The sequence below is a fragment of the Mesoplodon bidens genome (assembly GCF_964165515.1).
Source record: "Mesoplodon bidens genome assembly, chromosome: 6".
Taxonomy (NCBI): Eukaryota; Metazoa; Chordata; class Mammalia; order Artiodactyla; family Ziphiidae; genus Mesoplodon; species Mesoplodon bidens.
Genome location: NC_138162.1, coordinates 95491393 through 95513068, shown reverse-complemented (window position 1 = coordinate 95513068; position 21676 = coordinate 95491393). Strand labels below are relative to the sequence as shown.

The 21676-nt window shown below is 50.5% G+C and overlaps 1 protein-coding gene across 2 annotated transcripts in view; it reads left to right on the top strand.

Moving 5' to 3' along the window:
* Positions 1–7334: 7334 nt before the first annotated feature.
* Positions 7335–21676, top strand: part of BICD2 (BICD cargo adaptor 2) — a 55398-nt gene continuing 41056 nt past the window's right edge. The window contains exon 1 of one of the 2 annotated variants that reach the window (XM_081238336.1): positions 7335–7696. In XM_081238336.1, coding sequence (XP_081094462.1) covers positions 7457–7696 — 240 coding nt within the window. In that variant the 5' untranslated portion in view covers positions 7335–7456. The remainder of the gene's footprint in view (positions 7697–21676) is intronic. The other variant, XM_081238337.1, reaches the window with a different exon arrangement.

Here is a 21676-nt window from a genome sequence, read left to right as displayed (position 1 = left end):
CTTCCCCAACATGATAAAGGCTATATATGAAAAAATCCACAGTGAACATCAAACTCAATGATGAAAGACCTAAAGCTTTCCCCCTAAGATCAGGAGTAAGACAAGGATGCCTGCTTTTGCTACTTCTTTTCAACATAGTACTGGAAGTTCTGGCCAGAGCAATTAGGCAAGAAAAAGAAATAAAAGGCATCCAAATTGGAAAGGAACAAGTAAAATTATCTTTGTCCATATCTTATACATAGAAAATGCTAAAGATTCCACACCAAATAAACAAACCCCCAAACCTATTAGTGCTAATAAGCAAATTCAGAAAAGTTATAGGATACGAAATCAACACATGAAAATCAGTTGCATAGGGCTTCCCTGATGGTGCAGTGGTTGAGAGTCCGCCTGCCGACGCAGGGGACGTGGGTTCCTGCCCCGGTCTGGGAAGATCCCACATGCTGCGGAGCGGCTGGACCCGTGAGCCATGGCCACTGAGCCTGCGCGTCCAGAGCCTGTGCTCCGCAATGGGAGAGGCCACAACAGTGAGAGGCCCGCGTACCGCAAAAAAAAAAAAAAAAAAAAAAAAAATCAGTTGCATACACTAACAATGAACAATCTGAAAAAAATATTTAGAAATTAACTTAGCCAAAGTGGGTAAAAACTTGCAGACCGAAAATTACAAAACACTTCTAAAAGAAATTAAAGATATAAATATGGAAAAACATTCTGTGTTCATGGACTGGAAGACAATATTGTTAAGATATCAATGCTACTCAAAGCATCCTACAGATTCAATGCAATCCCTATCAAAATTCCAATGATTTTTTTGCAGAAATTAAAAAAAAATCCTAGAACTCATATGGAATCTCAAGGGACCCCAAATAGCCAAAGCATTTTGAAAAAGAACAAAGTTGGAGGATTCACACTTCCCTATTTCAAAACTTACTTCAAAGCTACTGTAACCAAAACAGTGTGGTACTGGCATAAAGATAGACACACAGACCAGTGGAAAAGAAATTCCAGGGACCTCCCTGGTGGCTCAGTGGTTAAGAATCTGCATGCCAATGCAGGGGACATGGGTTTGATCCCTGGTCTGGGAAGATCCCACATGCCGCAGAGCAACTAAACTACTGAGCCTGCACTCTAGAGCCCATCTGCCACAACTACTGAGCCCACACACTGCAACTACAGAAGCCCACACACTCTAGGGCCTGTGTGCTACAACTACTGAGGCTGTGTGCTGCAACTACTGAAGCCCACGCACCTAGAGCCCGTGCACTGCAATGAAGAGTAGCCCCTGCTCGCCACAACTACAGAAAGCCCATGTGCAGCAATGAGGACCCAATGCAGCCAAAAAAAAAAAAAAGATCCACATCAAAAAAATTAAATTAAATTAAAATTAAAAAAGAAGAAGAAGAGGGGCTTCCCTGGTGGCGCAGTGGTTGAGAGTCTGCCTGCTAATGCAGGGGACACGGGTTCGAGCCCTGGTCTGGGAGGATCCCACATGCCACGGAGCAACTAGGCCCGTGAGCCACAGCTACTGAGCCTGCGCGTCTGGAGCCTGTGCTCTGCAACAAGAGAGGCCGCAATAGTGAAAGGCCCGCGCACCGCGATGAAGAGTGGCCCCCGCTTGCCACAACTAGAGAAAGCCCTCGCACAGAAACGAAGACCCAACACAGCAAAAATAAATAAATAAATTACTAAAAAAAAAATAAAGAGCCCTTTAAAAAAAAAAAAAAAAGAAGAAGAAGAAGAGTGTAAAAAAAAAAGAAAGAAGAAAAAAGAAATTCCAGAAACAGCCCCTTGCATATAAGGTTGATTGATTTTTGACATGGGTGCCAAGACCATTTAACGGAGAAAGGACAGTCTTTTCAACAAATGGCACTGGAAAAACTGGATATACAATATATGTCTGAACCCCTAAGGCCTGGCACAGAGTTTATCAAATGAATGACATTTGGGTCAAAGACTCATCCTACATTACACAATATGAATACATGGAGGATGCCATGCCATTTACTCTGCTGTCAGCTGAGCTAAGTATGCTTAGGCAGGGAGTCACCAACAGAGTCATCAACAGGCAGGGAGTCACCAACAGTCACCAACTAAGTCCCACTTAGTCACCAATGGCTTTGCTCTTTGGTCTACAACCAGATAGCCACAGGCAGAGAGGAGACAGGATTCCAGGAGGAGGGGGGACTTTTGTGAGCACACAGAGCTCCTGAGCAAATAGCATAAAAGGGAACCTAATAGCAAATAGCCTTTGAGAAAATAGCTTTGGTAGCAAAAAAGGCTACCAAAGTGGCCACATCTAGGCCAGGTCCCAGCCCGGATACTTGTGCGCATGAGCATCCTGCCCCTTTGCTCTGGATGGGAGGAGTGGGGGACCTGGAGCCTTTGCTTATGAAGGTAGAGCGGGTTTCTGAGAGGATATCACTTACCTTTGCCCCCAGGCTAAGGGTCACCCAGTCATTCTTGGCGGGGGGGATGCACCATGGGCACCCAGCATCCCAGTCTGACAAAGGCCTTCATTCTCCCATGTCTTCCATCCTGGCGAAGGGGTATAGGGTCCAGGGAGGGGGGATAATAAGGACAGCCTGGTCTCCGCTGAGTCCTGAGCCCCTGCAGGACCCTGGCTGGAGGCCCTGGTGTGTGGGTCAGGAGACTACTGAGGCCTGGTCAAGGTCCCTGCCTCCTGGAGCTGACATTCCAGGAGGAGACAAAGGTGCAAACGTGAATAAACACAACATGCAGCACGCCACGGAGGAAGATAAAGCCAGGAAGGGGAACAAGTCAGGAGGGCAGAAAGGCCACTTCCCAGAATGTGAAGGGTCTTGGGGGTGGCTGCCGTAATTAGGCTTTGCCTCTGGGAGGGGGCTATGATCTGAAGTTTTGTGCCCCACCAAATTCACACATTAAATCCTAACCCCCAAGGTGATGGTGTTAGGATGGTGGGGTCTTTGTGGGTGATTCGATCATGAGGGTGGAGCCCCCATGATAAGTGGCCTTATTTAAAAGAGACCCCAGAGAGCTGCCTCACCCCTCCTGCCATGTGAGGACACAGTGAGAGAAGAGGAAGCCGGTTCTCACTAGACACTGAACCTACTGACACCATGGTCTTGGACTTCCAGCACCTTAAGAAATAAATGTCTTTTGCTTATAAGCCTCCCAACCGTGGTATTGTTACAGCAGCCTGAATGTACTAAAGGAAAGAGTTTTGAGCTGAGGGGGTATGACTTGCCTTGGGTCTAAGGATCCTACTGCTGCTGTTAGAGAAAAGATAGGGCGAGGGAGCTGGGGGAAGGCCAGTGAGAAGATGACTACAATAGTCCAGTTGGGAGGCAATTGGGTTCGAGCCAAAGAGGGGGCAGTCAGGAAGGCAGGAGGCCAAGGCTAGGTCTGGGTCTGTCGTTTGCTCACAGATTGACAAATCAGATGGAGGGTGTAAGAAGCCAAAGGTGATAACTAAGGATTTTGCCCTGAGCCTGTTTTCTCATTTGTAAAACATGTAGCATAAGCCCCACATCCCGGGGTATTGGGAGGACTCGATGAGATGATGGAGGTCAAGTACCCGGCAATGTTGGAGGCCCAGTTGGAGCCCAAAAAGCAGCAGTCCTGCTTCTCTTATCTTTGCCAATCCCCTATTCCAGCAGCCTGACTGGCCACTTCCTGTGCATCTTCTGGGTCTCCACTCAGGTGTCACATCCTCAGGGAATCTCTTCCTGATGACTATTCCCCCAACACTGTCACACATCATGGCTCCTCCAGTGACAGGTCCTCTGTCCCCAGCACCTATAAGAGTCCTTGTCTCTCCTCTTCCACCACCACCCTGTCTCCAAGTTCTAAGCTCCGTGGTCAATGCCTGCCTGCACCAGATTCCCACAGCCTTTTCTCTTCTCTCTCCTCAGGCCAGCCTCATATGAAGTCATGGAGTTGGGTGGGGGTTTGGAGTTTGGCCAGCTGGGGTCAGAAGGGGCCACCAATTCTCAGAGCATCTTCCTTTTATGTTCCTTCTCCCTTCTTTTCCCTAGCATCTCTCCCATTTAGACTGAATGGTGAGCCTAGGCCTGAGGGTTTCCTAGGACTTGGGACTCTCAGTGCTAAGACAAGGACAGACAGGCTGACTGGGCATCTTACTCCTACTGTGACTGAATGTGCTAAAAATCATTTTTTAATTTCACAAGTAAAATTATGACATATTCTCCTTATACAAATAAAACATTAAACCACTAAAAGGAATCAGGGCTCCTTGGAGAAATGGCTGATTCCAGGTCTGGGCCCAGAGTGCAAGATGATCCTGGAACAAATTTGCTAGAATGGAAGAAAATTCTCAAAAATCGTGACATGTTGAAAGGATACAAAGCCAGCTGGTGGAGCTCCCACTGGCCAAGTCTGCCACATTTGAGCATCTAAGTGAGTATGGAGAGTAATGGATTATAACTCACTAAGTAAAATAAGAATCCACAGATCCATACCAGTAATGAATGTAGTATCTTCCCTAGAGTACAAGGTTAGTAAGTGGAAAAGGAATGATGGAAATAGAATAGTCTGATATACACACTACCAAATATAAAATAGCTAGCTAGTGGGAAGCAGCCGCATAGCACAGGGAGATCAGCTTGGTGCTTTGTGTCCACCTAGAAGGCTGGGAGGGAGATGCAAGAGGGACGAGATATGGGGATGTATGTATATGTATAGCTGATTCACCTTGTTTTACAGCAGAAACTAACACACCATTGTAAAGCAATCATACTCCAATAAAGATGCTTAAAAATAATAATAATAAATAAATATATAGAAAAGAATTGTCTGGTAATAATTCCTTTAGGCAAGAAATCTCAATGAAAACTAGTGAGTTAAAAGTTTAAGGAGCTCAGCCTAAGCCATTTTGTGATCTAATCCTGGCTACAATACTTGCCCTTGAACAGGTCTCAGTAATTAATGATCTTAAGGGAACAAAAGAATGCAGAAACATTACCTGCTATCAGGCAAGAGAAGTAACAATAGCAAAGATAATATATCAGTTGTGAAGACTGCCAGTTATCTTTCAGTGGTAAAGGTTAGCCTGATGCACTCAACCACCAGATCAACCAGAACCTAAGGGATGATGTTCTGACCCTGGTGACTTCAATCAACTAAAGTTTGGATTCTGTCAACTGTCCGAGCCCCTTCATGAATACGCATGTACCCTCAACTTACAACTTCCCCAATTTTACTGTTCTGGGAGATGCTGCTTTAGGAAAGATCCCTGGTGTTCTCCTTACTTGCTGCAAGTTATAAATCCTTTCTTCTCCTGATTAAAAAAAAAAAAAAAGTCTGAGGAGCTCATGTAACCCAATATCAAAAAAACAAACAACCCGATTAAAAAATGGGCTGGAAACTTGAATAGACATTTTTCCAAGGAAGACATACGGATGGCTAACAGGCATATGAAAAGATGCTCAACATTGCTAATGATCAGAGAAATACAAATCAAAACAACAGTGAGATATCACCTCACACCTGTCAGAATGGCTAGGATCAAAAGACCACAAACAACAAATGTTGGTGAGGATGTAGAGAAAAGGGAGCCCTTGTGCACTGCTGGTGGGAATGTAAATTGGTGCATCCACTGTGGAAAACAGTATGGACGTTCCTCAGAAAACTAAAAGTAGAACTACTATATGATCCATTAATTCCACTCCTGGGTATATATCCGAAGAAAATGAAAACACTAATTCGAAAAGATACAATGTGCCCCAATGTTCCTAGCAGCATTATTTACAATGGCCAAGATATGGAAACAACCTAAATGTCCATCCACAGATGAATGTATAGTGACAATGTGGTGTATACACACACACACACACACACACACACACACACACACCAATGGAATATTATTCAGTCATAAAAAAGAATGAAATTTTGCCATCTGCAACAACAGGGATGGACCTAGAGGATATCACGCTAAGTGAAATGAGACAGAGAAAGACAAATACTGTATGTTATCACTTTTATGTGGAAACTAAAAAATAAAACAAACTAGTGAATATAACAAAAAAGAAACACTCACAGATGTAGAGAACAATCTAATGGTTACCAGTGGGGAGAAGGAAGTGGGGAGGGGCAGGACAGGGGTAAGGGATTAAGAGGTACAAACCACTACGTATAAAATAAAGCTACAAGGATATATTGTACAGCACAGGGAATATAGCCAATATTTTATAATAACTATAAATGGAGTATAATCTTTAAAAATTGTGAATCACTACATTGTACACCTGAAACTCATGTACTATTAATCAAGCATACCTCAATAAAAATTTTAAAGGCTTGAGGAGTGATGGGATATTTGCAAAGTCTGAATTGTCCTCTCACAGGATAGAACCAATGATTACAAAGGAGTAGCCAGCAGCATCCGGGCCATGGGTTTGCGAGTCTCCTGACAGGATTCTGTGAGAATTTAGCACCACCTCGTTGATATCTCAGCCAAAGTGCATAACCTAATGTAACCGTGGGGATGCATCGGTGTGTACATCTCTAGCCTGCACGCCTCAGAAAGGTCAAGGTCATAAAGACAAAGAGGGAGAAAGTCTCCCAGATTGAGGGACAGTAAGGACACCTGACTGCCATTTGAGGCGTGACCCAGGACAGGGTCCCGGATCGGAACCATGCTACGAGGGTAGCGCAGGGAAGCGATGCTGGATTCGAGGCCCCGTCGGTGTCGGCGGTCCTGAATTGGATCATCGTAGGGCGCATGGAAATGCCTAATTCTTAGGAAACACGCACGAGGCATTTCGTATTTAGCTGGGGCGAAGGCGTCTCTTCTGCTAGCGGTTTGACCATCTCTCCCACTGGATACGTCTTGGGCTCCGTAGGCCTTGCCCGTCTGAACCGTCGGGTTATAGTCCCCACCGCCACCCGACCCGCCGTCCCCCCGACGCTCCGAGCGCTCCACGTGGGGTGGTTCAGATCGGTGGTCGGCTCCACCCAGCCCCTGCACAGCGAAGTCCGCGTCCTGCCGGTTACCTACCGCACCACCTACCCACGCCTCGCAGGCCCGGGGGCGGGCACCGGCAAACACCAGTTTCCGGCTCCGCGACGGCGGATGCCCTGGCCAATCACGGGCGGGGGCGGGCGGGCGTGTGGAACTAAGGGCCTTGTAGTCGGCGCGCTGGTGGGACTACGACCCCCACAATGCTCCGCGCGGCAGCAGAGGACGCTACAGCATTGGAAGGGGCCTCCCGGCACGGGGCGCAGGCCAATCACGGGAGGGGGAGGACGGGCGCTGGGCGCGACGGGCCTTGTAGTTGCCGCGGGCGGGACTATGGCCCCCACAGTGCCCCGCGCGGCGGCGAGCTCACGGCGGCTGCGTGGCGGCGGCGGCCGGGGCGCCGTCGGGTTGGGCGGCGGCGGCGGCAGCGGCGGCGGCGGTCGGGAACCCGGCCTGAGCCTCGGAGCGAGTGGCGTGACTCCGGCCGTGGTCACCATGTCCGCGCCGTCCGAGGAGGAGGAGTACGCGCGGCTAGTGATGGAGGCGCAGCCGGAGTGGCTGCGCGCGGAGGTGAAGCGGCTGTCGCACGAGCTGGCCGAGACCACGCGTGAGAAGATCCAGGCGGCCGAGTACGGGCTGGCAGTGCTTGAGGAGAAGCACCAACTCAAACTGCAGTTCGAGGAGCTCGAGGTGGACTACGAGGCCATCCGCGGCGAGATGGAGCAGCTCAAGGAGGTAAGGAGCAAGGGCCGCCGGCGCCACGCCCTCCGCGACCCCGGCCAATCCCGACCCCGGACCCGGACTGACCTCAGCACTGACCCCAGAGCCGGCCCTTGACCGTGGCCAAGACTACCCCCGAGCGGACCCACAACCGGCCTCCGACGCAGGCCAAACTGACCCCTGACCCCGGGCCGGGTCGACCCCCCAGCCGACCCCTGACCCCAGGCAGGCCCGATCAGCACCGGGGCGCCCAGGGTCAGTGTGCTTGGCCGGCCGGGAGGCGGCCCTGCGGTGGGTGGCGGGCCCCAAGTGTGGTGGGCGATGCGCGTTCTAGAAACTCTGGCCTCCGCGGCAAGGGCTGCGGTGGAGCCGTGTGGTCAGCTTTTCTGCTACTGATGGCAGGTCTCGGGCACGGTGGGATGGCGTCCTCTGCGGTGTTTGACTTTCCGAGTGCGGGGGATGGGGACGTGGGATGGATGCGGGTGACCGGCTGGGAAAGACCGGGTGTGTGTCTCCATCGTCTCCAGGCGCATCACCTCCTTTCTCTGGGCGCAGCTGCCTTCAGAGGTTTCAGCGCCGGGAGACCAGGAAAAGGCGAAGTCGGGGGCTTGCCTTGCATGTGTTCATCACAGCTGGCGGGGGTACCCCACAGCCCCTCCCCATGCTCAGCTCGCTGACCACCCCGCTAGTTACTTCTCTGTGATACAGTGCTTCTGTCCACTTCCCGTCCTGGTTGCCCTCCCAGGCCCTTCCCTGAAGTTGGGGGACAGGTCTGTGGGTGTTTCTCATGGATAAGCCTTGTGTCTCCTGTGTGATTTTTACTCCGGGGTGAGCAGGTTGGACCCCCAGGCTGCCAAAGAGTCTTGCAGCGAGAGAGCTGCGCAGTCCTGCCGTGAAGTAATTCTCTGGGGTGATTTAAGCACCATTTTCTGTCAGTCCTCCTTGTCTCCCCAGCCTTGTTGTGGGGGTGGGGAGGGAGAAGTTGCTTCCTGGGTGGAACACCCAGGTTTGGATCCAGGTCTTGCCTTTTGCTGGTGATGTGGCTATGAGCAGGGACCTTAGCTTCTTCCTTTGCAACATCCCACCCAGGAAGGGTTCGTCTGAGGCATATTTTAAAAGCCTGGACAAGGTGTTAGGTATCTAGCCTGTCTGTGCCTGAGACAGTCTGCCCCTTCCCTACTTGATTCTTATCTTGTCCAGGTAGGCTCCTGGCCCTTGGTCTCAGGATCCACCAAGCTCGCTGCTTCCCGGACTACCCACCTCCCAGCACCCCGCTCCCAGTGGCCTCAGGAAGGTGCCTGGGCTATTTTGAGCCTCCGTGTCTCACTGGGGAGACCAGTTGGGTCCCCTTCTGATAGTGCAGGGAATTAATTCATGAAGGTACTTAAATCTATGCTTGGTGGAGCAGGTGCCCTGTAGAAGACAGATAGGGGCCCCAGGGGGGGTGACGGTGGAGCTCATTCGACCCGAGGTCTTGAATCTGTCAGCAGGTATTGGTGCCTACTCCAAGCCAGGCTTATCTGGCACTAGATCTACAAGAGGTACAAGAGGGGTGACACGTGACCCCTCTGGCAAGGGCCTCATCTTACCCTGTGGGGTAGGGGAATGTGCCCAAGATGGAGGGATGCTGAGGGGGCCTTGAGAATATGGAGTGGGAGACCTTAGGCTCACCCTCTGCAGCTCAGAGGTGAGCCTGGTCTTCCCTAGCCTCTCCCCTCAGAGTTCATAGTGAGCCCCCACTGGCAGCATGTGCAATCCCCTTCTGTGTTCACAAGCTCGAATTCACGTCCACTGTAAGAGCAGACCAGAAGGGAAAGTTGCACAGGAATTAACCATTGCCTGCTTAGGGACCTTTCAGTTGTCAACTCTTTACTGTCACAGACATTTGGCCAGTGTAAGAATCTTGACTCAGTTTTGTGGCATGTGTCTGGAGGATGGGTCCCCAGGGGAATTGGGAAGCAGGTATATCGGTCTCCACTAGGTGTTCTTCAGGTGGCTGCTTGCTTAGTTTGATGTTACCGTCAGGCTCTCGCACACACTGGCCTTGGACACATTGTCCCACTGTCCTGAACTTCAGTTTCCCTCATTGTAGGTGGGATGAGAACAGTTCAGCTGGAAGTCTCAGCAGAACTAGAGGAAGGTGCATCAGAGTCTCAGTAGGTGTTGCCAGAAAGCTCGCACTAGTTTACTCGAAGCCATGTCAGCACAGGCTCTTGTCGGCCTCTCTTAATTCTTGTTATTGTTATACTTGGAAATATTAACTCTTATTTTAAAAATCAAGATTTAAGGAGACCATATCTGTTGGGTCTTTTTTCAGTTTTATTTGTTTTCTCCTGAAGAGAGATGAGCCATCTTCATTCTTTTAAAACTTTATTTCTTTAACTAAAGTGGGTTTAGTTACTAACAAATTATGCTACAAACAGAGGGGCCTGTATTCCTGTTGAGCATTTGTAGACAATACTGTCTTAGAGGGAGAGAAGCTGGCTGGTCTGTCCCAGGTGACTGGGTTGTGACCAGACCTGAGGGAGGGTCCTCTGTGGGGCCAGTGGCAGTGGTGCTGGCCCTGCAGCCTTTCTCACATGGTGAGTGTATGTGTGTCTGTGTCCTACTGACACCATGGTGTGCGGGAGGAAGGGTACCCACTGGCCCATTTTGCTTAACCATTTTGCTAGTGATTGAGCTTGGCTTAATAAGGGCCCTGTATGTCACAAGTTCAGCTGTGCCCCCTTCCCCACCGTCTTGACAGATTTTGGTCTGCCATGTGATGTTTCCTGTCCTCAGGAGCCATGGAACATCTCACTCTGTGTCCTTAGCTGCAGTTTGAAAAGGACAGGTGTGCTGCCCTTTTCAAGACAGTTCCTGCCTGCATGGCTCAGGCAGGTAGGTACCAAGAGTGAGTGGTCCTTGTAGGTTGGGAATGTGAGGGCTGGAGGGCATGCCCGAGGCAAGTGGTGGGGGTCCTGGTGCAGTCTCAGCCCCACCCTCGCTTGGCTCCCAGAGAGAGCAGGAAGACAAAGTCTGGATGCCCTTGCTGACTTATGTGCTACCTCAGGATCTTGGCTGTGCAGTATGCTTGTATCCCAGGGAAGCCGAGAGTGGAATTTGGTGAGCTGAAGCCTGTCACAGGCTGGGACTGGTGCCTGGCACACAATAAGTGCTTACGCAATAAGTGTGTGTCGGCTGGCTGGTGTCATCAGCTCCTTCCTTCCCTCCACCTCACCCAGGCCTGGATCCCCTCCCTGCTGTCCCTGCAGTCGCCTTGTCTCTGCTCCTTGTTCTCGCAAGGTCTGGAGTGGCCCCGCTGCGTGTCCCAGAGAGCGGCCTGAGCCTGCTGCCTGGGGCCTCTGGCCTGACTCAGCCTGCACTGCTCTCTGCATCCTGGTTGCCTTCACTGTCCTCACCATCCCTGCCTCTTCCCAGTCTTGGATCTTGGAAGCTCTGCCTGCCCTTCAAGGCGTGGACACTTTTCAGAGCCTCCTCTGGACTTGCCTGAGCCCAGCTCCCAGTACCTGGATATCCCTCCCATCCTGCAGGCTCAGCGGCTGCATGAACCACTGTGGCAGAGCTGGTGGGAGCAGCTGCTCTGTCCTCTTCGCTTCCTCCTTCCCATCCCTCTTGTCATTTCCTCTCTCAGAGGATGGGGAGACCAAGGTAGGGATGGGTGTGAGTGATTGAGGAAGGTCCAGTAGCTCAGACCAAGTTGGAAGTTGTCTTTGGGCACCAGGTTCCTGTCCAGGTCTGTGTAGAAGTTCCGGCCATGAGCTGGCTTCACAGAGGAGGGTGGTGTGAGGGCTGCCACTCAGGCCTCACCTCCGTTGGTGAGCTGTTCCTGCCATAGCCTCCGCATGCCTCACCGACTCCTGCAGTCCTCATGCCAGCCCTGGGGTCACCACCCTGTTATGTCTGTTGTACTGCTGGGGAAACCGAGGCATAGAGAAGCTGAGTTGCACTCAAGGCTCTGAGCCTAGGAAGCCTGTCCCCAAGAGAGCAGGCGCCTGTGGAGGAGGGAAGGGCAATCGGAGGCCTCTGTGCAAGGTGCATCCTCCTCAAGTGTTTGTTTTGAGACAGGAAAAGCCCTGATTTGGACTAAACCCTGTGAGGATTCTGCTCATCTGATACCATCCTAGAACTTGGAGCAGACAGAGAGCTATTGGGGGTTGGGAGACTCTAGGAGACCTGTGGGCCTTTCAGGGCAAGCTGTGTGGTGGTCTGCTGTGGTGGAAGTCGGGTTCCAGGGAATCCTGGAGGTGCTGAGACAGCCCTTCTCCCAGGGGTCTAACAGCTGGGAGAGGCAGCTACCAGCATCCAAAGGCAATGACCACACGCCCCACTGTGGCTGCATTGCTGGGCACTCCCCAGTTTCCTGCCTGCATAGCTTGTGTCTGGCAGGGCGTTGTGAAGCAATCTTGAGGGCTCTTCCATTTTTAAAAACTCCCAAGACTCCCGTGTCACCTGGCATTCTGTCTTCCTGCAGGGCCTGGGGGTTAAGCAGCTGTGTACCTCAGTGTTCTCAGGGTGTGGCTTTGGACGGGTGGTTGGGCACACTGTGAAGGAGCTGCTTTTCCATACCTGGTGCAGGAGGGAGGCCAGGCCTATGAGTGGCACTGCCTGGGCAGGTGAGGAGGTACTGCATGTGCTGTCCAGGGCTGTGGTTTCCACACTTTGGCTTCAGGGGAGCAACTGGACCCTTCCTGGGCCCTCAGGAGCTATGTGGCCCTGGAGGAATGGCTCTGCCCTCAGGATCAGGCTGGTGTACCTGGGGCACTTGGGCAGGTAGTGGCTGAGGCTCCTTAAGTTTGAACAGTTGCATCAGAGAGAGCCATGGCCACGTAGACACAGACTCCTGCTGGGCCTTCCCACCTCAGGGACCCCAACCCCTTACTGTGAGGGAGGAGAGATCAGTTTACCCTTGTCAGTTTGGGGCGGCCACCCCTCAGTCAGACCTGCTTCTCCACATCCGTGCACTGGATAAAGGGCCACTACACACGCTGAAGGTAAAGAAAGATTTGGTTTCTTCTTAGACAGCGAAGTGAAGGCGGCTAGCGGGCAGGGGCTGGCCAGGACACTGCAGGCTCTGATGGATGAGACTCTCCTGGGCCCCAGGCCCCATACTGTCCAGTGTTTGAAATGTGGCCCCTCAAGCTGTCCCCCAGAGCCGGAGAGGGCCCCGTGTGACTGCCCAGCCGCTGTCCTGGGCATCAAACCTCTCTGTCCCAGCCCTGCTCTGCCATGGGAGGTGGACTGACAGATGGGGCTACAGGGGCAGGGCATGTCTCGGGGACATGTGGTGGAACAGGCAGTCCAGGCTCAGGCAGGTGATGGCATCAAGGAGGCTCGGGGCCTGGCTTCTTCTTTAGAGCTTAATGTGTTTAAAAAATTGTTCATTCACTTTAAGAACATCAAAATGTAGAAATGAGCATGTCTCTGTAGGAATTATGGAGTATGTATGGGGAACTACCGGGTTTTTCTACTTGCCAGCTTTTTTCTTCCTGTGTATGTATATGAGATACATATGATCTATAAAAACTAGAAAGTGCTTTGAGCATCTATAACAGTTGTTTTTAAAAAGACACAGAGTTTGGTGTTATTCTTTGAGTTGCAGAAAAGTAGGTTTCATTCAAGTGGCCGAAGACGTGGAGGTTTCCATGGGTTTGGAAGGTTCTGTGCACTTCCAGTCTATTGTTGTATCATGTGAAATAACTGTCGTAGTTTGAGTTTTATGGTTTTGCTTTTTTAAGGCAGTTTTTCTGCACTGTTCCCCTCCTAAAGGTCTTCCATCTTTAGGGGAAGTTTTAAGCATAACCAGAGCAGAGAGATTGGCCTGCATGTTTTCGCGCCCACTTTGGCAGCTCCAGCTTTGGCAGCCTCCATTCTGTGCCTCACTTCTACTGTAAGTACATTGGTGTGCTGTGTTGAGAAATTAATCTGTGATTCTGTTTTTTTTTTTTTTTTTTTGCGGTACGCGGGCCCCTCACTGTTGTGGCCTCTCCCGTTGCGGAGCACAGGCTCCGGACGCGCAGGCTCCGCGGCCATGGCTCACGGGCCCAGCTACTCTGCGGCATGTGGGATCTTCCTGGACCGGGGCATGAACCTGTGTCCCCTGCATCGGCGGGCGGACTCCCAACCACTGCGCCACCAGGGAAGCCCCTGTGATTCTGTTTTTTTATAAAAACAGAATCACAGATTAATTTTCATACCTCACAAGATTGACAGTGACTCTTTAATGTCATCTTCTCTCTGGTCAGCATCCGGATTTCCGTATTTGGCTCATAGTCGCTTTACAGTTGTTCTGTTTGCATTGGGAGCCAAGCAGGGTCCACTTCGTGCACCTGGCTGAGGGTGCCACTGCTTACAGGGCCTCATGTGACCATCCTGAGGCTGCCTGTCCTGCCTCCCCACTGGCAACCTGGAGTAGCTGTCCCCGCCCCCATGCAGGCCAGGCCTCTCACTCTTGTCTTGTCTTTCCTTTTTCTTTTTTAAGAAATTGGCCCATAGTGCTACCTTCAGCTGATACATGGCCTTGCCCTTGCCCTGGTGGGTCATTGTTGCCCATCCAGTTCATTCATTAGACCAGCTTTTATTGTGCCACTGAGGCTCATGGTCATCTCTCAAGTGTATTCTGACTGTGATGCCGAGAGGTGTCCAGCTCTCTCTGAACCAGGAGGGAGGTGCTCTCTTTGTCCCAGTTCCATAGGTGAGGATGCTGGGGCTCAGAGTGAGGGCTAACATCCCACACTGTGTGCTAGCAAGGCTTGACATGATCTTGAGTGGTCCTCTCCCTGGGCCTTGGTTTCCTTGTTTTAGGCCAGCACATCCCTGAAGCCCTGGCAGTGGACCAGATTCTCCCTCAGTGATGGTGTCAGGGCAGGCCTGGGACCTCACCCTTCTAGCTCCTGGGGTCCCCTGGGCATTCTCCTCCCACCTTCCCCCCTCACGTCCTGCCCCAAATTCTCTGCAGGGGTCCAGGCTTGTCCACCAACCTGAGAGATTCCCTGGGTGTTGTAGAACTGTGACCCAGGATGATCAGAGGGGATGTAGGCCCCTGGAAGTTGCTGCGCCCAACAGTCATGAACCCGAGGCTGTACCTAATGTTGCCCCATTGCCGGTTTGGAGAGGCTGGGATTGCAGTGAGTGCAGCAGCAGCTGACAAGCAAGCCTGCATTCTCATCAGCACTTAGTGTTGTTGGTTTTGTCATCGTGGCCAGCATGGTGAGGGAGAAAGAGTGTCTCAGAGGGTTTGATTTATTTCTTATGCGAGCAGTCAGTTCTGCCATAACACTGATTTTGAAAATGCAGATTTTTTCCAGAGTGATTGATATTTGAGGGAACAATATGAGCATGATGAGAGTTTATGTGTGATTTTGTCCTCTGAAAACACCAGGTGAGCACAGAACCCAGTGACCCACCCCCCTGCATCTGGTGTGACTTTCCATCTCATTTCAGAAGGCCTGCTTTTCCCCTCTGGAGACATCATATCCACTGGCAAACCTCAGGGTTTTGCCAAGATAAAGTGCCACGTGTTGCAGCATTTATGTGTTTTTAAACTACCTGACACTTCTAAAACTGTGCTGCCTTTTTTCATTAATTTAAAAAAATAAACTGCTTCAGATCCCCTGGCTGAGGCGTTTGTCAGGCATCTCCACTTCACGGTGCTCTTGCATCTTTTCCAAACTGCACAGCCGCCACCCTGAGGAGGAGGCGGAGAGGGGAGAGGGTCATGCTCACTGCCTCGAGGGGAAGCATGTACATACACTGTTCGGAATTTTTCCCCATGGGAGACATGTCTCTTCCCAACTTATTTGTTTATTCATCCATTCATTTATATCGGTATGGACTCACGGATATTTATTTTATATTTGGGCTTTTTTTTTTTAATAAATTTATTTATTTATTTTTGGCTGAGTTGGGTCTGTTGCTGCGCGTGGGCTTTCTGTAGTTGCAGCGAGCAGGGGCTACTCTTCATCGTGGTGCAAGGGCTTCTCATTGCTGTGGCTTTGTTGCGGAGCGCGGGCTCTAGGTGTGCGGGCTTCAGTAGCTGTGGCTTGCAGGCTCTAGAGCACAGGCTCAGTACTTGTGGCACACGGGTTTAGTTACTCCGCGGCACGTGGGATCTTCCCAGACCAGGTCTCGAACCCGTGTCCCCGGCATTGGCAGGCGGATTCTTAACCACTGCGCCATCAGGGAAGCCCTATATTTGGGCTTTATTCTGTTGCTCAGCTTGTTACAGCTTTGGCCCCTGGCAGCTCTTTCATTTGGCTCCTGTGCCCCTTCAACATACCCATCATTGTGATTGTTTCCTTCCTTCCTTCCTTCCTTCCTTCCTTCCTTCCTTCCTTCCTCCCTCCCTCCCTTCCTTCCTGAGAGCCTCTTTACTTTCTGGTGCTACAGGGTTCTCCAGAGTCATCCTGTAGGTTCCCTGCCCCAGTACAAGAGTAAGCATTCTCCAGGGAGTCCTGGTTCCTTTTATTGGAGAATGGTATTAGAAACCAAGATCTGGGTGCTGGGTGTTTGTTGCTGCTGGAGTGTCCCTGCTTCTAGGCCCTCTCAGCCAACAGAGGCAGGAGATAGATCTGGCCCACATATACACACACACCTATAAACATTTCTAGATGTAGTCACATGTATTTATATTAAGCTGAACATGAGTTCCTACTGATGTCTCCAGCTCTGATCTGTCACCACGTAGATCATTCCCACCACCTCCCCTTGCTTATCTGTATGTAACCTCCCTCCACCAGTGAGACACCTGGCTTCCCCATCCCCCACACAGCTACAAAATTGTTCCATTCCAGCACACGTCACAGTAGTGTCAGAACTGTTGACCTATACCCCTTTGTGAAATAATTTATCAACTAGAGTATAGTATTTATCAAGTAGAGTATAGTATACTATAGAGTATAGTGTTCTTTTTGACTTCGGTCTTATATACTCCACTGATTTCCAAATACATTACTTAAGCAAGCACCTTATTTGCTATCCCCTTCAGTGAGGTGGTTTCATCTATCTGTAACGCAGTTAGATTGTTTTACCACATTCTGTGTTCCAGCCTAGGATCCCCATACCTCCTAAATGATTTTTTTTTTTTTTTTTTTTTGTGGTACACGGGCCTCTCACTGTTGTGGCCTCTCCCATTGCGGAGCACAGGCTCTGGACGCGCAGGCTCAGTGGCCATGGCTCACGGGCCTAGCCACTCCGCGGCATGTGGGATCCTCCTGGACCGGGGCATGAACCCGTGTCCCCTGCATTGGCAGGTGGACTCTCAACCACTGCGCCACCAGGGAAGCTCCTAAATGATTTTTTAAAAAATTTTTATACATTAAGGTTCACTCTTTGTGCGGCAAAGTTATCTGGGTTTTGACAAACAAGTAGTGTCATTTATCTACCATTACAGTATCATACATAATTGTTTCACTCTGTTAAAAAAATCCCCTGTGCTTTATTCAACACCACTCCACCCCAAAAAAAGAAACCCTGGCAACCGCTGATCTTTTATTTTCTCCATAGTTTTGCCTTTTCCAGAATGTCATATAACTGGAATCATATAATATGTAGCCTTTTCAGATTGGCTTCTTTCACTTAGCAATATGTGTTTAAGATTGATCCATGTCTTTTCGTTGCTTATTAGCTCTATTTTTAAAAAAAAAAATCACAGAATGATATTTCATTGTTTAGATGTGCCGCAGTTTGTTTATCCATTCAAAGTGGGCATCTTGGTTACTTCCAGCTGGGAGCAATTATTAATGAAGCTGCTATAAAACATCCATATGCAGGTTTTGTATGGACATAAGTTTTCAGCTCCTTTAGGTGAACACCAAGGAGTGTGCAACTTGCTGGATCACAGGGTAAGAGTATGTTTAGTTTTGTAAGAAACCGCCAAACTGTCTTGCAAAGTGGCTGCACCATTCTGTAGTCCTACCAGAAATGAATGAGAGTTGCTGTTGCTCCACCTCCTCACCTGCATTTGGCAGTTACTAGAGTAGGTGTATAGGGGCATCTCATTGTTCTCATTTGCATTTCTCTGCTGACATATGATGTGGAACATGTTTTCATGTGTTTGTTTGCTGTCTGTGTATCGTCTTTTATGAGGTGTCTGTTCTGATCTCTTGCTCATTTTATTTATTTATTTTTTTTTTGGCGGTACGCGGGCCTCTCACTGTTGTGGCCTCTCCTGTTGTGGAGCACAGGCTCCGGACGCACAGTCAGTGGCCATGGCTCACGGGCCCAGCCGCTCCGCGGCATGTGGGATCTTCCCGGACCGGGGCACGAACCCGTGTCCCCTGCATCGGCAGGCGGACTCTCAACCACTGCGCCACCAGGGAAGCCCCTCTTGCTCATTTTAAAATTGAATTGTTTGTCTTCTTATCGTAGAGTTTTAAGAGTCTTTTGTCTATTTTAGATACAAGTCCTACTTTGCAAGTAAATAACCCAGTCTGTGGTTTGTCTTTTCATTCCCGGGATAGTGCCTTTCACAGAGCAGTTTTTAATTTTTTAAAATTTATTTATTTTTATTTTTGGCTGTGTTGGGTCTTCGTTACTGCGAGCGGGCTTCTCATCGCGGTGGCTTCTCTTGTTGCGGAGCACGGCCTGTAGGCATGCGGGCTTCAGTAGTTGTGCCTCGCAGGCTCTAGAGCACAGCTGTAGCTCATGGGCTTAGTTGCTCTGTGGCATGTGGGATCTTCCCGGACCAGGGCTCGAACCCGTGTCCCCTGCATTGGCAGGCGGATTCCCAACCACTGCGCCACTAGGGAAGCCCGAGAAGTTTTTAATTTTAATGCCATTTTGCTTTCATGTTAAGATTGTCCTCACCAAACCCAAGGTCATGTAGATTTTTTGCCTATGTTTTTATCTACAGGTTTTATTAGTTTTGCATTTTATATTTAGATCTGTGGTTCATTTCAGGTTGGTTTTTGTGAGAGATATAAGGTCTTTGTCCAGATTCATTTTTTCGCACATGGATGTACAGTTGTTCCAGCGTCATTTGTTGAAGAGACTGAACTTTCTTTACGAAGTTGCTTTGCTCCTTTGTCAAAGATCAGTTGGCTGTATGTGTGTGGGTCTACTCCTGGGAGTTCTGTTCTGTTCCAATCATCTGTGCAATTATCCTTTTTCCAACACCCCGCCCTCTTGAATGTATGTTGCTGATTTTATTAGGTTTCTGTCTTTTTATGTGTTAATGGTGAATCTTTCTCTTAAGCCCTGTGGTTTTTGTTATGTGACTCGGCGCACCTGACTGGGATCTGCTGGCCTAGGTCTTCAGCCCTGGGTTGGCAGGGTTGGTCCTGATCAATTGATAGTCCTTTTTTTTTTTTTAATCTTGAGAGAAAGTAATAGAATGCAAATTGTTAAAAACAAAAATCACTAGTACAGTTGGTTAGATTTTTGATAGAAGATGAGTATGATACTTCTCTGTGTCTTTGTGTCCCTGTTTTTAAGGTGGTCCATGGGACCTTCTGTTTGAGCAGCTCAGTCAGGGTTGACTTTACTCCTGGGAAACCATCCAGAAAGCTGCTTAACTTACTAGTCTTATGCATTTGACCCAGGCAGTAGTTAGGGGAGGGGTGTGGACTCAGCCACTGCTCAGACCTGGGATTGGGTCTCACTTGGGCGTTTACTAGCTGCTTGCCCCACAGGCAGAAGCTGGTGGCTAGGTTCCTCCAAAACTGTGACAGACGCATCCCCATCTTGGTTTCAGGTACCTTCACTATTATTTCAGGTGCTCACCACCCTATGTGAGCCCCTTTCCAGCCTGCCAGGCCTCTAGGTCTGGCCCTCTTCTCTGGTGCTAGGGTCAGACTCCACCCCAGAGATGCCCGCCCAGGCTTTCCCTATGCCAGCTCTGACTCTTCACTACCTTTGGAACAGGTCTGTAGGGACCCACAATGGATTTATGGTTGGTGTGGGTGGCGTTTACATGCCAGGCCGCCAAGTCTGCATCTCCCGCAGACTCTCACTACCAAGCACACCTCTTTTTCCTCATGCTCTCTCAGCGTCAGTGTCTCACCTCCACTGTGGGATGCCCCTTTGTGCCTGTACTGGTTGAAGTCTGGAGCACATCTCTGTTTTCAGGACCCACAGGAGCCCGTGAGGCTCTGGGGGAGAGGTAGCATGCCTGGGCCAAAGGCGCAGGCGGAGGGTCAGGTCTTGATGTGGCACTTTCTTTGGCTGCGATTTGCACAGTGGATGCTTTAACTTAAAGTAATGTTGGTGCTGTTGTGATTCGGCTGAGAAATGGCCCCAGGCAGTCTACTGGAGGGTGTCCAGGATGAGTCAGGAGCGTTAGGCTTTCATGCCCAAGCTATGATGAAGCGAACCATGTGTGTGTGTGTGTGCATGTGTTCACGTGTGTGTGTCACAGACAGCACAGGAAGGATCCCTGCAGGCCTCACTCTTCTGGGTGACCTCGATGTGTGCGGCTTGGAGGGGCGAGGCTGGGAGACCAGGTACCTGGCTTCAGTACAGGGTCTCAGCCGCCCACCCTGAGCCTCAGATTCTCACCTCTTTTCATGAGCAGTGCAGCATCCTTGGTTCCCCGGGGTGTGGGAGTCCTTCATGACAGGGACTTACCCTGCCAGGGTGACTGTGACAGAATGCCAGACATGGGGGACACTTGGCTCCTGAGACCCTTTATCTCATCATGGCTACAGCTGCTGACAGGCCCGTCTGCCTTCCAGAGCCTCTTAGGGCAGATGTGAGAATTGAATCATCATTGCAGCCCATACCCGTACATAGTTCCATTGGCTCCACTCTCGTCTCTAAAGCTGCAGACCTCTGGGTTCTTGAAGGGACGTGGCCTGAGTTACAGAGTCTCTGGCTACTTGCTGACTGTGAGGCTTGCTGGATGTCCCTTCCTAAATGGGGCTAATAACGTGAGGACATGTGTTGAGATTAGAGATGAGGTGAGAAACCACAATCCACTCTCCTGGTGTTTCCAGTCGGGTATAGCCCCGACTGCTCTGCCTACCAGATGTCTTCTGAGGCTTGGGATAGATGGGAGCTGGACAGCTCCCTCGACTGCAGGCCATTGAATAGAGGTTTGTGTCGGGTAGCCAGCTGCCTCGGAAGACAAGGGCTTGTCCCCAGGCCCCAGGACTGACAGAAGAGCCAGGGTCTGTGGTGAGTGCCACTGGCTACAGGGCTCAGCTGGCCAGAAGCCTGTCTGCTGACACTGGGGCAATTAGAGTGTAATCTTCTCTAAATGGCACCGATTCTGGCTAAATCCCTCCTGCTCAGGAGTGGATTCCCAGTTTTCTAAAAGCAGCTTAGTGTTTGGACACTGCCCAGGGCAGCTGGGGTTTGTGGTTGGTGATGGGATGGATGTGGACCTGTGGGGCAGACGTGGGGGTTGGGGATGATCCCTGTGTGAGTACCACCCCTTGGGGCCAGTTCTTCTGATCCCTACAGCCAGTGTGCAGGTGCTCTGATGGGAAACTAAGACAGGAAGCCACACAGCGGGAAGGGCAGGCCAGTGGAGAACAGGTGTCACACTCGTGCCCCTCCTGGGCCTTTGGAGGGAGTCTGGGACAGGGTTGGGCCCTTGGCATGCTGATCTGATGGATAAGGCTTGTTTGCTTGGGCAGGGTGTATGCAGGTGTGCTTGTAGCCTCTGTTCTGCTCCAGTTCCCAGGTGGAACCGTCATCCCCAGGAGGCCCCCATCCTCTCCTGCAAGGGAGATCTGTGCAGCTTTCCCCAGCTCCTCCCTGCCCTCCTGCCAGGTGAGGCTGCTGGGGGCTCCTTGGAGCCCAGCTCCACCCTCATCCCATCCTGCCCTTCCCAGCTCTGGGAACTACTTTGCTGCAAAGAAGAAAAGTTGTTTTTGGAGTGAGAAGCCCTGTGGTGCCATTCAGGGGAATCATCTGGCCTCACTGAACCTTGGTTTGCTCACCTGTGAAATGGGGGTGATAAGTTTCTACTTTGTGTGGCTGTTGTGAAGATCAAATAAGATTCACACCCACCTCGGTCTCCTTTGGGGGGTAGCCAGGCCTTCCCAGGCTGCC